General features: G+C 32.4%; 1 protein-coding gene across 2 annotated transcripts in view; it reads right to left on the bottom strand.

Moving 5' to 3' along the window:
• Positions 1 to 15,044, bottom strand: part of LOC114330487 (unconventional myosin-XV) — a 368,864-nt gene that overhangs the window by 36,421 nt on the left and 317,399 nt on the right. For both annotated transcript variants that reach the window (XM_028279830.2, XM_028279831.2), the window contains exon 19: positions 9,246 to 9,505. In XM_028279830.2, the coding sequence (XP_028135631.1) occupies positions 9,246 to 9,505 (260 nt within the window). The remainder of the gene's footprint in view (positions 1 to 9,245; positions 9,506 to 15,044) is intronic.

The following is a 15,044-nucleotide window of genomic DNA, read 5'->3' as shown; positions in this document are numbered from 1 at the left end:
AGAAGAAAAAGAAGATTGTGTATTGATAGACAGTTGCCCCTAGAGTGAAATTTTTTATCTTGTTATATTTCTTTAACACCAACCAAAATTGCCAGTTAACTAAAGAAGAAGAAGAAGAAGCAATTTGTATAATGTACTAACTCCAAATTGTAAGTGAATAATACCCCAGGCGGTGGGTGAAAAATAGGTCGATTTCAGGATATAATTCAGGAATTTTTGAAACCTATCAGGTGTTGTAAAGGACGATGCCAGGAATAACTTCTACTAAAATGTAACCAAAAATATTGTGCGCTTTTTTTTATTGCGATTTTCATTTGTTAAATTTGCAATTTTTAATGATTTTTAATTTTGCAGCTTAGGATATTGATTTTAGAGAAAAACTTTTTAATAGAAAGTTGTAGTAAATTAAAAAACCTACAATGTGAGGTACGGTAAGTTTAATTTGGTTAATTGTTTATTGCAAAACAGCCTGCGAAAGGTCCAAAATGCCCGCTTTTTACAATTGCGTTATTTATTGTACAAATATTTTTTTATTTTTTAAAGCTTTAAAATGAAGATCTTTCAATTCCAAACATAAAAAAAATTGTAAAGCCAGATTAACGGATTTCTTGCTTAGATATTATAAATTGTTTATCCCAAGAGGTCAAATGTCGAAGGCTATAACTTCTTGAAAAAAAATGTAGAGAGTTGGTGAAACATCCAATCTCCTTCTAAAGAATTATATTTTCATATTCTGATGTAAATAAATGCGTAAAACATTTTTTAACCTCTAATTTTTGGGTTTGAAAATATGGGGGCAAAATTTCGTTATAAACATTTAGAGCTGAAGCGGCCCTGTACATCCTATGAGTTTTTAACTTACAGATTATTGTTGCTGAATATGAAACGAAGATTTGTAAAAAAATAAAAAATTTCTACGACCAACTGAAGCCGAGATAATTTTTGAGTTTGAAAATAAGGGGGCAAACGTTATAAACATTTAGAGCTGAAGCGGCCCTGTACATCCTATGAGTTTCTAACTTACAGATTATTGTTGCTGAAGACAAAACGAAGATTTATAAAAAAATAAAAATTTTCTACAACCAACTGAAGCCGAGATAATTTTTTTTTAAGTCGTAGTGCCTTTATTTATAACAATTAAGAAATTATTTTACAGTCATTGACTAAAGAAAGACTTATATTATCTTAAAATAAAAATTATTATAAAATATAATTACATTTAATTATTAAAAATTATTTTTAAAATCGGTGCTTTTGCGAGAGGCCGAATTTTGCAAATCGCCCGGCTCGCTTCAAATCCGCGCTTAACTTGTATTAAATTTTGACAGAAAGCAATTTAATTATATTACCATTATAATATACAGTCTATTTACCACTTTATTTGTTTTTCTTGATAAACTTTTATATGCGAAATTTCATTTCTGAAGAAATAATATTACAAAAATGATACATATATATGAAATATATAACTAATGTATATTTGTATATGTATATTTGTATTTGTATATTTTTCATTTTTTCATTGCTATATAAATATAATAATAATAATGTTACTTCTTACTATAATATACAATATAAAACTTTTTCTTGTAGTGACTATTCTTTTTGGATTTCACATATAAAATTTTATCAAGAAAAACATAGACAGTGGTAAATAGACTGTATATTATAATGGTAATATTATTAGATTGTTTTCTGTCAAAATTTAATACAAGTTACGTAAAAATTTTCAGAGCGCGCGGATTTGAAGCGAGCCGGGTGATTTGCAAAATTCGGCCGCTTACAAAAGCACCGATTTAAAAAATAATTTTTAATAAAATGTAATTATATTTTATAATAATTTTTATTTTAAGATAATATAAGTCTTTCTTTAGTCAATGACTGTAAAATAATTTCTTAATTGTTATAAACAAAGGCACTACGATTTAAGAAAAAAAAACAATTATCTCGGCTTCAGTTGGTTGTAGAAAATTTTAATTTTTTTATAAATCTTCGTTTCGTCTTTAGCAATAATAATCTGTAAGTTAGAAACTTATAGGATATACAGGGCCGCTTCAGCTTTAAATGTTTATAACGAAATTTGCCCCCTTATTTTTAAACCCAAAAATTATCTCGGCTTCAGTTGGTCGTAGAAATTTTTAATTTTTTTATAAATCTTCGTTTTATCTTCAGCAACAATAATCTGTAAGTTAAAAAGTAATAGGATGTATAGGGCCGCTTCAGCTCTAAATGTTTATAACGAAATTTGCTCCCTTATTTTCAAACCCAAAAATTAGAGGTTTAAAAATATTTTATGCATTTATTTACATCAGAATATGAAAATATAATTATTTAGAAGGAGATTGGAGGTTTCACCAACTCTCTACGATTTTTTTTCAAAAAGTTATAGCCTTCGACATTTGACCTCTTGGGATAAACAATTTATAATATCTAAGCAACAAATTCGTTAATCTGGCTTTACAATTTTTTTTTATGTTTGGAATTGAAAGATCTTCATTTTAAAGCTTTAAAAAATAAAAAAAAATATTTGTACAATGAATAATGCAATTTTAAAAAACGGCCATTTTGGACCTTTCGCAGGCTGTTTTGCAATAACCAATTAACGAAATTAAACTTACCATAGCTCAAATTGTAGGTTTTTTAATTTACTACAACTTTCTATTAAGAGGAATCAGTAGCGATCAACAGGTAGCGAAAACGCGTTACAAGATTGCGGCTGTAATTTTGAATATTTTATTCGAGATATTTGGCACACGTATTCGTAATATAATAAAGAATGGCGGTACAGAGCCCAATTTGAAAAATATATTAATATGTAGAAATTACTCTGTAATTAAATACAATATTAAAAAAACGAGCCTGTACCGCCATTAAGAAGAACAAAAAAATATACTTTCTTCAAATAAACTTTTTTATCCGATGCCTAGATTTTGTGTCATTTTGGAACTACTAAAATTTTTTATTTCATTAGTAATGAAATAAAAAAATTTTAGTAGTTCCAAAATGACACAAAATCTAGGCATCGGATAAAAAAGTTTATTTGAAGAAAGTATATTTTTTGTTCTTCTTAATGGCGGTACAGGCTCGTTTTTTTAATATTGTATTTAATTACAGAGTAATCTCCACATATTAATATATTTTTCAAATTGGGCTCTGTACCGCCATTCTTTATTATATTACGAATACGTGTGCCAAATATCTCGAAAAATATTCAAAATTACAGCCGCAATCTTGTAACGCGTTTTTGCTACCTGTTGATCGCTACTGTTTCCTCTTAAAAAGTTTTTCTGTAAAATCAATATCCTAAGCTACAAAATTAAAAATCGTTAAAAATTGCAAATTTAACAAATGAAAATCGCAATACAAAAAATGCGCACAATATTTTTGGTTACATTTTAGTAGAAGTTATTCCTGACATCGTCCTTTACAACACCTGATAGGTTTCAAAAATTCCTGAATTATATCACGTTTTTTCACCCACAGCCTGGGGTAAAGGGATTTTTCCCTTATTCCGCGACGATGAGCTGACCAAATATCCAAGTAGGTGGAGGCCAATAAACTAAACAAATAGAAGAAGATATACAAACATTACTTTGAGAGTATGTTAAATGAAAAATTTGACAAAAGGTGGGTCTGGCTTTTTCTATGACTTGTGATTTTTTTCTTTTTACCTCAGTTATTCTTAAAGTGTAACGATGACATCGTCACCGCTTGCCGGTGGCCGGCCCCCTCTCTCTGTATGCCCGAACTCCCACTAATACTACCATTGATTCGCCCTGAAGATCGAACACCGGCAACAATATAAAACATCGCTTTACGTTTACGGCGCACCGTAAACCACAACAGAGAACCGAGTTTAATCGGTGTATTGATCTGGTAAGAGCTCCTACCTCCGAATATTGATCAAAGACTACCGTCCTTTTCCGTATCCTGCGATCGACTATTGATCAGTCGTTTCTCTCCCTGTTTGTGTCGAGTATTGATCGACCGGTGGTCCCGTCCCACTTCTAATCTAATGATTAGTCGTTTACCGGTTTTTGGGTATTGACCGAAGCTTGTCCTCTGCTTTAACCTGTAATGATATGATACCACGGCAAGCGATGAGCTGGTCTACCAGAGACGACCGTAGGAGTGTCCGTGTTGGCGCATTCCTTTCTCATGACACCGCTGGGGGAAACTGAAGGAGAAGTGGCATCGAGAGAATATTTAAGGCGAGCCAGGAGAATGAGAAAATCAGTCGTTTCTAACGTGTTGAATTAGCAATAGCTCGATTGGCAGAGATGCATCGTATTTGAGGTGGAACTGTGCCTAGGCGGATGCCACCGTGCGTAGTGACGTGGCTTCTACCGTAACCGTTACCGCAGTAGGCGGTAGTAGCGAGGAACGAGTGACTGCGTGTCGCTGTTCAGCCGTGCCGCATTGAAGTGAAATGCGGTGTCTCCGAGTCGAGATATATGGCTATGTTGGTTTAGCGTAGCGAGATTGTTATTGTATATATTGTATTGTTTATTGTATCATTTTAATATTACTATTATGTTCGGATGGCAGTAAGAAGTATAATATTGCTTTTCATTTGCAGAAGATAGAAATATATTTTATTTTATTCATTTTAAACTGTATATAATTATCTTAAATATATTTAGGTACTTTATCTTTTAACCTGTATTTTACTGAGTCTGTCTTCCTAGTGTCCTAATGTCACTTAAGGATATAATATTGGTCTTTTTCAGAACAAGAATTAAGTCAAAAAAGAAAAAGACTAAAAATAAAATAAAAACGTTTCAGCCTTCTCCAGTTGATTCTTCAAGGGAAGGTTATCGTCAAATAAAATCAGGGAAAAAACGTAGAAGTTTCCTGACTGCAAAATCTATGGAAATTGTAGTAGTTGAAGTAATGATAGCCATAGTGATTACCAATATAAGAAATGGATAGGCACAATAAAAAGAATATTCCCATATGCGACAAACAGAAATCGTAGCTAGGCTGACGATATAATAATACAGAGTGCAATACCAGGCTTGATCTGGCCATCCAGACGATCATAAATTGCTGAGGCGCCTATTCGATATTTAAAAAAAAAAGAGCCGGTGGAAACGTGGCATATTATTTAAAAGCAAAAAGTAAAATAGGGTTATTGGGTTTACAAATGATTAGCTAATTATGGTTTTTCTCAATTGCTCTGGATGTGTCGATGATATAGTCGATTGTTGTGATGCCCGAGATTTTTCCAGTTCAAGCTTCTGCAAGACCAAATACACATAGGGGAGAGTTGGACAAAACTGGGTAGGTTGATAAAACCGGGTACCCCTTAATTCTTCTAACTGTCTGCTGCTATCTATTAGACAATGTTAAAATTAGTGTCCCTTTACCACCAACAGTCGTGTGTATTTATTTCTACTTCATTTGAGTAATCTGTGCTGGAGCAGTAAGACCTCACCTGTTTTTTGATGCAGAAAACTCGATTTTTAAGGTGTTTATAGCTGTTTTCTCCTCTAACGAATAACTAATGGCCATTTCAAAATTTAATACATGTAACCTAGTATATTACCGTTAATTTGGCCCAAAATTTTGAATATTATTTCATAACTTAAAAACTTAAATAACATTTAATGTCTTGTTTACGAGTTTGACAAAACCGGGTTATCCGAAAATTGACAAAACCGGGTACCCGATTTTATCAGACCTGTTGTTACTTACAGTTTCTGCAGTGTTTTTTTTTATTTTAGTTAACTACAACATGTGGCTTCTTCTGTTGAAGAAGCTAGTAAGGAAGCTAGTAGGAAAAATTAAAAAATCTCCAGTCGTAAAAAAATTAAAACTAAATGAACTGGACAAAAAAAAAAAAGAAAAAACGTGGTAAAAAGGGCTGCATCAAAAACAAAATTTTGGAGAGTTTGGAGAAAGAAGATAATAATAACGATGCGTGTCTATATTACAACTGGATGAAAGACTGATAAGTTTGTACACACTTGAATGAATAAAGGAAAAAAAATGTAGTATGTCGAAAGTGTGTAAATAATTTATTTCTTTAGCTGAGCGCTTTCGACATAAACGTCATCATCGGAGCTAATGGTCAAATAGTAAAAAGTACCGCCACAATTGAGGTGTAATCATGTGCATCTTATGAATATAAATGTGATTTTTGATTGCAAATGTTAACTTCTTTGTCCTCCATACAACACCAAACAGTAAAAAACAGAAAAAACGGCCACATACACGTTGCACAAAAACATAAAAAGTTTTTTCATGGTATGGGTGTAGGCATCACCTATCCATTCTTGGCCTAGTAGAGACAGCTGACTGACTACTAGGCCAAGAATGGATGGGTGATGCCTACACCCATACCATGAAAAAACTTTTTATGTTTTTGTGCAACGTGTATGTGGCCGTTTTTTCTGTTTTTTACTGTTTGGTGTTGTATGGAGGACAAAGAAGTTAACATTTGCAATCAAAAATCACATTTATATTTATAAGATGCACATGATTACACCTCAATTGTGGCGGTACTTTTTACTATTTGACCATTAGCTCCGATGATGACGTTTATGTCGAAAGCGCTCAGCTGAAGAAATAAATTATTTACACACTTTGACATACTACATTTTCTTTTCCTTTATATTACAATTAACTATTTTCCAATTATAATGAGAAGAAAGGCTGGATAAAATGTGTGTCTTGCACCAAATAAGCTTATGACGCCTGTAGTGCCTATGATGATGTAAATGAAGTTTTTATTTGTGACTTCTGTTCATAGATTTTCGATTTTTGTTCACATACTTTTAATAAATATTTTTTTTTTCTGCCCATTAGTCTTTTTACATGGTAATTAAGTTACTACCCGGTTTTATCCTACCGGTTGGACAAAACCGGGTATTTTACGATATTTTTATAAAAATAAAAAAAATTAAAAATCTAAGAATATTTTTAAAAATTGACATTGGCATATCAAACTTAAGTCATTTGAGAATATTCCAATCTGCAGCAAACATTTGCTACTCTCACATAGCAAAAGATACAGACGGTTTTTGGAGTGGTACCCGGTTTTGTCCAACTCTCCCCTACCCAAACTTATATGGAATTATCTGATATTTCTTATTATTTCGTGCGGATTTAAAAAAACGAACCCATGAAGTCAAACAATATTTATTTTAAAGCAATTTAATAACAAATACATAACAATTAAATAAAACAATATAGTATTTAAACAACAAATTGAAACTAGTTGTTTTAAAGTCAATAGCATAAAAAAATTTAATGTAAAACGAATAACGTTTAAATTGTTTTTATTTTTTTTGTTTTTTTTTGGTAGTCCGTGTTATCACCTCTAGTTCGTATGCAAGCTTCAGTTTGCGTGGGCATGCTCCTAATCAAATTATCGAAATTTTGTTGTGGTAGGTTGCCCCATTCTTTAACAGCAGCTTGTACTAGCCGTGCGGTGTTTTGTGGATTTTCCCGACGAGCTCTAATTTTTCTTTTAACCATATCCCACAAATACTCTATAGGATAAAGCTCGGGTGAGCAAGCAGACCACTCCAGACAAGGGATACCTTCTGCTTCAATTATGTCTCTAGTCACTTTAATGGTATGTGGAGGTCGATTATCATGCATGAAAATTAAATTTTCTGTTGCACCTCTCCAGAGCCTAACTACAGGTTATCAACATACTCATGAGCAGTTAAAGTTAATTGGATGAAAATTAAAGGAGTTTTTTTACGGATCACAATTCCTTTCCAGAACGTTATACTTCCCCTTGTATATTTGTGAACAGATTTTACAGTTGTCGTTCTTGCTTGTCTTCCTCGACCTCTAAGTACATTTTCGTGGGTTATCTGATTTTACACAAATTTTGTGCTGCCTGGATAACTCAGGAACCCGTAACTGTCTCCTGCTGTATACTTCTTGGCACGAACTCTTCTTCTTATATCGTTTCAACTAAAACGGTTACACCTATAACTTCTAAAAACTGCCTTTGGAGCTACTGGTGAGAAATGGTTAGGTGTCTTCCAGCTGATTGGATAATTAAACGATCGTGGCGAGCCGGCTTTACTTTTTGGCGACTTTCCCTTGCTTTATTTTTGAGCTTTCCTAGCTCCTATTACCTAGCATAGGTTTTGGACAGTAAGCCCTCTGTTACGCCTATCTCTGCAGCTATGTCCCTCTGAGAACATTACTTTCTCCACAAGACCAATAATCTTTCCCCGTTGTAAGATCTATAACCCCACATGATGCATATTTTCGTCTTTGGGCGCAAAAGTTAGTTAATTTATTTTCGTTCAATTTGCAGCTCCAGCAAATAACCTATACCGTACCGAGCTGTACTATCTGATTGTCTTATCGAATTGTTTATTTTCAATAAAACCCTTTATTTTTCACGACAATAACAACTTTTTTCAAAAGAAAAAAATAATATTTTGAAATACATGGTGATTCCATATAAGTTTGGGTGTGTAGTTATACCAAAGAAGCAAGGCATAGTCAAAGAAAATTACACAAAATTTAAAAAAGATCTATACCATAGAAATAAAGTCCACGTATAAAGTTACTTGGTAATAAATAATTTGGTAACAAGAGTACTAGATATTAATTAATACAATAAGTATTTTCTTGACGAATGCAATAATAACGAAAAATGCAATACTACTCTCTCAGAGAGAAGATGGTTTATATTTACAACGTATCTGTACGAATTTAATATAACTGTCAGAAAATTGAACATGGTAATTCCCCACAAAAGACAAAACGCATGGTTATAACAGCAAATATACTGAGATGTTAATTAGAGTTGGAGGGACAGATAAATAGAACAAATGATGGAGTTTAAATATATAGGCATCACACCGGCAACTACGGAAAGCTCGAAATAGAAGTGAAAGATCGAGTGAATCGAGCGAACAGAGCCGCAGGTTGCCTGAAAGACACAATATAGAGAAATAAAAGTATCAGAAAAGAAATGAAAGGCAGAATTTACAAAATAGTCATCAGACCAATAATGAAATACGCGACAGAAATACGACCTGATTCCGAGAGAACAAAAAGAATGTTAGAAACAACAGAGATGAAAACCCTTTGAAAAATCGATGGTGCTGGAGGCACACTGAAAAAACTGACAGTCATGTCCACACAAAAAGACGAAGAAGAAGCATTTTAATTGTAAATACTTAATTTCCAAATGTGTCTATTTTAAGAATGATACTTGCCACACTATTTTCAATAATAATTTTGATCAAATGAAATATTTTACTTACTCTGCAGACTGTCGGAAGTTATGCATAGCAAACTGCAACAGAGAATATCTGCCCGAAGGGGGCGTTGGACTGCTTGGTGATTGAGCTCCATCTCCTCTGGAGTCCCTTGGATGATGCTTAGGAGAACTTTCCTGAACAACAGTCCTAGATTTGGTACTTGTGGTATTAAAGTTAGTTGTACTGACGCTCTCAAAGGAATCTACAGGCGGTGAACGGGTTCGCTGTGGAGATGAGACTTCCCAATGAGATTTTGATTGAATCTAAAATAAAAAAGATTGAAATTACTATCATGTATGAAAAATAATACATTTTAAAATTATAACTATGTCCATTTATTACTAATTTAAAATACACGGAAGATCTTTTTAGATAAATCCGAGACACCTAAACAGTCCGTTAAAAGGTCCCATTTTATATTTAATAGTTCAAATGCTTTAAGGTTTCTTCTTTAATTTACGTACCTAACATCTTATAAATTAAAATTCTTAAAATAAACTACCAAATAGAAATATGGTTAAAACATATTGTTGCCAAATTCAGAGAAATCTATAGAAAATAGACGATGTTTATGGAAATATATGGAAATTACACAGTTTAAATCAAAAATGCTAATATGGGTCATATGGCTATAAGTAGCTAGTAGTTAATTAATAACTACTTTCGCCTCTTGAACATTTTGTGTATTTAAATTTTTAAGCCATTGTTCTTTTCACTAGGCAGAGTCCTGAAGGTCTACCGTTCTTGCTTGTCAAAATATCAGCTGAAGTAGATCTACTGAGATCACATGAAAAGTCTTTCTAAATAACTTTCGTGAAATATGCGGGCTACCTCGTGCCTATCGAGTTTTCATGCGATTTTTATTTAAACTTTATTCTACGATCAATTGATCATTGTCTGATGTCTCGAATTTCCTAAAAAAGTTTAGATTAAATCCGATTTAATTGATTTTTACCGACGTTATAGCCTTATTCTTTAACAATATCGCTGTAATAATATTGTTATTATAAACATAATATAAACAAACATGTTTGTTTTGTTGTTATTTTTTTTATTTTTAACCCTGTAGATTTAAGTAATTATTGTATATTATAATTGAAAAACAGGAATAAGAAAAAAAAAAAGATAGAAAAAAGGAAAAAAAAACTAAGAAGATGTAAACCTCCGAGAAGTTGAATCGGGTTTATATCTTAGCGTAGTAAAAAAAAACAATTAAAAAAAAGAAAAAAAAACAAATTAAAAATATAATAAAAAAAATAAAAAAAGTAAAAAAATAAAAAAAATATACAAAAAAAAATAAATAAAAAATATTTACATCCAAAATAGTGTATTTATTTAGAAAGTAGTATGTTAGTTTCTTATGTACATATATTTAGAGTTAGAAGTACAGAAAAAATTCCTCTGATTGAAAAAAAATTGTTTGTTTTTAAAACAAAATGTCTGGCTAATTGGCTCAGCCAAGGCCATCAAATTCACACAAAAAAAATATTGTTGCTAAACAGGTAAATCTTCATTGTTTGTCGGGTATACGAATCAAACTGTGTTTTTTTCTCAAAGTTCGCATCACCATGTGAAATATTCTGGCATTTATAAATAACTGAAATTAAAGCACAACTATAGCCAAATGTTTTCTCAACATTCTGTTTTTTGATCCAATCGCTTACGTTAGACCATAAAAAAAGTTCTTTAAAAAGATACCTTAATAACTAGCCATGTTTTTCATCAATACATGGTGTTTTTAAATAAGTATGGCAAACTTTAAGAGGTAATTCTGCATGACAAAATAATGAAAGTCTGCTTTATAAACGTATGTCGAATGTTTAAATTTTTCTTACAAACTGACGATTTATTTATTGCTTTAAAACCGTTAGTGATATGCAAATAATATTTGGTCGGTTTTAAGACATAGTTATTACACATTTTTTGACATACAATTAAAAATTTAATATTAACCATTGTCGCACATACAGGTAATATGATTCGTCGTAATATCCGTATGCGCGCCAATGATGAATATTAAATTCTTAATTGTATGTAAAAAATGTGCAAGAACTACGTCTCCAAAACCCACCAAATTTCATTTGCATATTTCAAGCGGTTTTAGAGCAATAAATAAATCGTCAGTTTGTAAGAAAAATTTCAACACCCCCTATCTCGAAACCGAAGCATTTGCGGACATAAGTTTATAAAGCAAACTGTCATTACTTTTTCATGCAGAATTATCATTTAAAATTTGCCATGCTTAGTTAAAAACACCCTGTATTGATGAAAAACATGGCTAGTTGTTAAAGTACCTAACTTTTTTATGCTACAACATAAGCTAATGAATCAAATACCAGAATGCTGAGAAAACATGAGGCTATAGCTGGGTTTTAGTTTCAGAATTTTTCAAATGCTAGAATATTCCACACTGTGATGCGAACTTTGAGAAAAAAACAGTTTGATTCGTACACCCGGTATACAATGAAAATTTACCTGTTTAGCAAAAAGCAACAATATTATTACAGCTACATTGATAAAGAATAAGGCTAGAACAGACATGTTAAAAAAATTACTTAAATCAGACAACAGATTTAGGAAATTCGAGACATCAAAAATGACCCATTTTTAAGGTGGGTGGTTAATTGTGGCCCAGAGGTATATTCGTTTTTTAAACATCAAATTTTTATTAGTGTTTTTATGTAATTTAAATATTGGCTATTAATTAGCTAGAGTAAGCTTTGTTGTATTCGACGAAGGCCAGCTGTTGGGACGTGATATTTAGCGGTTATTTCAATTAAGTGTTCGGATATTTTGCAGATGTTCAATTTTACTGCATATCTTCGGAAGCCAACTTGATCTGATACCTAGTTAGTATGTAATAGCAAATTTAATGCAAATGTATACTTTTACTTAACTATAACCGTTCGGTTTTTAAAATCTTCATTACGGATTTAGAATTAGCTATACTATATTTCAGACATGCGATTCAGTGTACGGAGAATAGGGCAACTACAAACTAAATGAGAATTTTGTTGACAACGTTGCCGCTCTTAACGGCAGCCGGCAGCGGCTGGAAAGGTAGTATTAGGCAGGTACTTGTAGATGATTATCGTTGTTAACTGCTGTGAAATACTAAAGGGGATTTATTTATGATAATTCACAGCATGGCAATCCCGCTTGCAATATACAACCATACGGATTCTAACGTTTGAAACCGAGAATAGTACCCTTTAAAAGGAAAACAGATCTTAAATGCTTTAACATTCGGAAACGTGTTTCTTGAACAATATTCTTGAAGCCGAGGAAATACGAGAATAAATAAAATGTAATAAACTTGATCCTAATCATGAAAATATATTATTGTGTTGGGTCTACCCCAAAATCCCGACAGCCAAAATCCCGACAGCCACAATCCCGACGGCCAAAATCCCGACACGCCAGAATCCCGACAGGCCAAAATCCCGACAGGCCAGAATCCCGACAGGTTTGATAAGTTTCTTTCTAACATAATTACATTTATTTCTTGTTTTTTGTTTATGGCCATGTGTTTTTTATTTTTTGTTACTAAACAAAAGTATTTTGTATTAAAAGTATTAAACAAAAGTCGGAATTTTTACTTATGCGAGGATTGTTGCATGTCGGGATTTTGGCCTGTCGGGATTCTGGCGTGTCGGGATTCTGGCGTGTCGGGATTTTGGCTGTCGGGATTTTGGGCGGCACCGTATTGTGTTACATGTGTTACACGATGGCTTGCTGTTTTGCTTCTAATGCTTATTAAACATTGAAAAAGACTGATATGTTTTGTAAGGTTATGACAAATGAATGGATGAAAAAAGGAAAGTATTTTAAAAGTGGATAAAATATTTAGTTGGACGACAGACTGAACTTCATCCAGATGGTTGAGTGCTTGCGCCCGTGCCACGAACAAAATTTATAGTGACGTTGTATTAATTTTTCTCTACAATAAAATAAAAAATCGCCACGACCCGTGAACGAGATGGAATAGTAAATTCACTCAACAAGGGGAGTCCGATATACAAATCAAACATTTCATGTAAATATTAAAAGAAAATTGAAAATTTCTACTAACATTTTATTTATACAGGGTGTTTGGTAAAGAATAGGCCATAGCTTAACCTCAGGTTCCTGAGGTTAGAATAGGCCGATTTAAGCTAACTTACCTTAGTACAAAGTTTATAATAACCGAGATACAGGGTGTCAAAGTTAAACTTTTTTTTATTTATTATTGAATATTTCCTGACAGGTATGAGATAACAACATGAAATTTGGTATGTGGGGGTTTTTTGGGTCGAGAAAACTAAATTCTCTACCAAAAATGATGTATTGCCCAGAGGGCGCCACATACGCCTTTCAGCACTCATTTATTACGTTCAATTTTTTTTATCCCCCACTCTGTATAATTTGGACATTAAAATTTTTATTCTCCTATTAGTTTTACTTAAAAAAGGTATACTTTTTTCATCTCCCTAAACTCAACCGTTTTCGAGATAAACGCATTTTAAATCTGCGATACACCATCATTTTTAGCATAATATATCATTGTAGTTCCACCCGAAAAATAACTTAAAATCATAATAATTGTGCCAGTTCTCAAATTTATGTCATTGCATCGCAAATTCCATTTAAAGAAATTTGTGATACATTTTTTGGATAATTTTATGGTTTTAAGTTATTTTTCGGGTGTAACTACAATGATATTATGCTAAAAATGATGGTGTATCGCAGATTTAAAATGTGTTTATCTCGAAAACGGTTGAGTTTAGGGAGATGAAAAAAGTATACCTTTTTTAAGTAAAACTAATAGGAGAATAAAAATTTTTAATGTCAAAATTATACAGAGTGAGGGATAAAAAAAATTGAACGTAATAAATGAGTGCTGAAAGGCGTATGTGGCGCCCTCTGGACAATACATATTTTTTTGTAGAGAATTTAGTTTTCTCGACCCAAAAAACCCCCACATACCAAATTTCATATATACCTGGCAGAAAATATTCAATAATAAATAAAAAAAAAGTTTTACTTTGACACCCTGTATCTCGGTTATTATAAACTTCATACGAAGGTAAGTTAGCTTAAATCGGCCTATTTTAACCTCAGGAATCTGAGGTTAAGCTATGGCCCATTCTTTACCAAACACCCTGTACATATCAATTAGCGCGGAATATTCCATAATCTTAATTAGAAATGAAATAGTGGTTGATATTGACCAAAATAATCGATTTTGGTAATTAATATTTTGCTGTCTTTATTATGATATTTGCATTGAATTATGGCAGCGTCTGTGCCACGCTGTCAATATTTGTCGTAAGTTTCACAACTGATGCATGATGCACAACTGTTTCACAATATATGAAACAAAAATTTCAAACAGGTTTAGTTTATGTTTTGCTTTTATTCTAACAAAATGGCAGTGTCTTTTAAACAAACGATGCAGAACTAATATAATATTTGCAAAATATTGTGTTAATTGAAGAAAAGTTTAAATGTAAAATTCGAAATTGTTGACATTTATGTTCATTCAGACAATAAGACGGGTACATATTAAACCCGCGTTTTTGGTGCAGTAAATGTAAGAAGATGTATCCCTAGTGTGACCAACTAGCCCGAAAAATTCGGGACATGGCCCGTATTACGAAGTCGTGTCCCGGCGTCCCGGACAAGGCTTCCGGGCCATCCGAATTTTCAACGTTTCGGTAAAATTCCATTTTGAAATTTTTAATACATCATTCTTCTAAGAATTCACATCAAATTGAATTGGTGGGACGAAAAAAAGTCGACAATTTCTAGAGTGTACTACTA

This window comes from Diabrotica virgifera, chromosome 5 (assembly GCF_917563875.1).
Source record: "Diabrotica virgifera virgifera chromosome 5, PGI_DIABVI_V3a".
Lineage (NCBI taxonomy): Eukaryota > Metazoa > Arthropoda > Insecta > Coleoptera > Chrysomelidae > Diabrotica > Diabrotica virgifera.
This window is presented reverse-complemented; position numbering and strand designations above follow the sequence as displayed.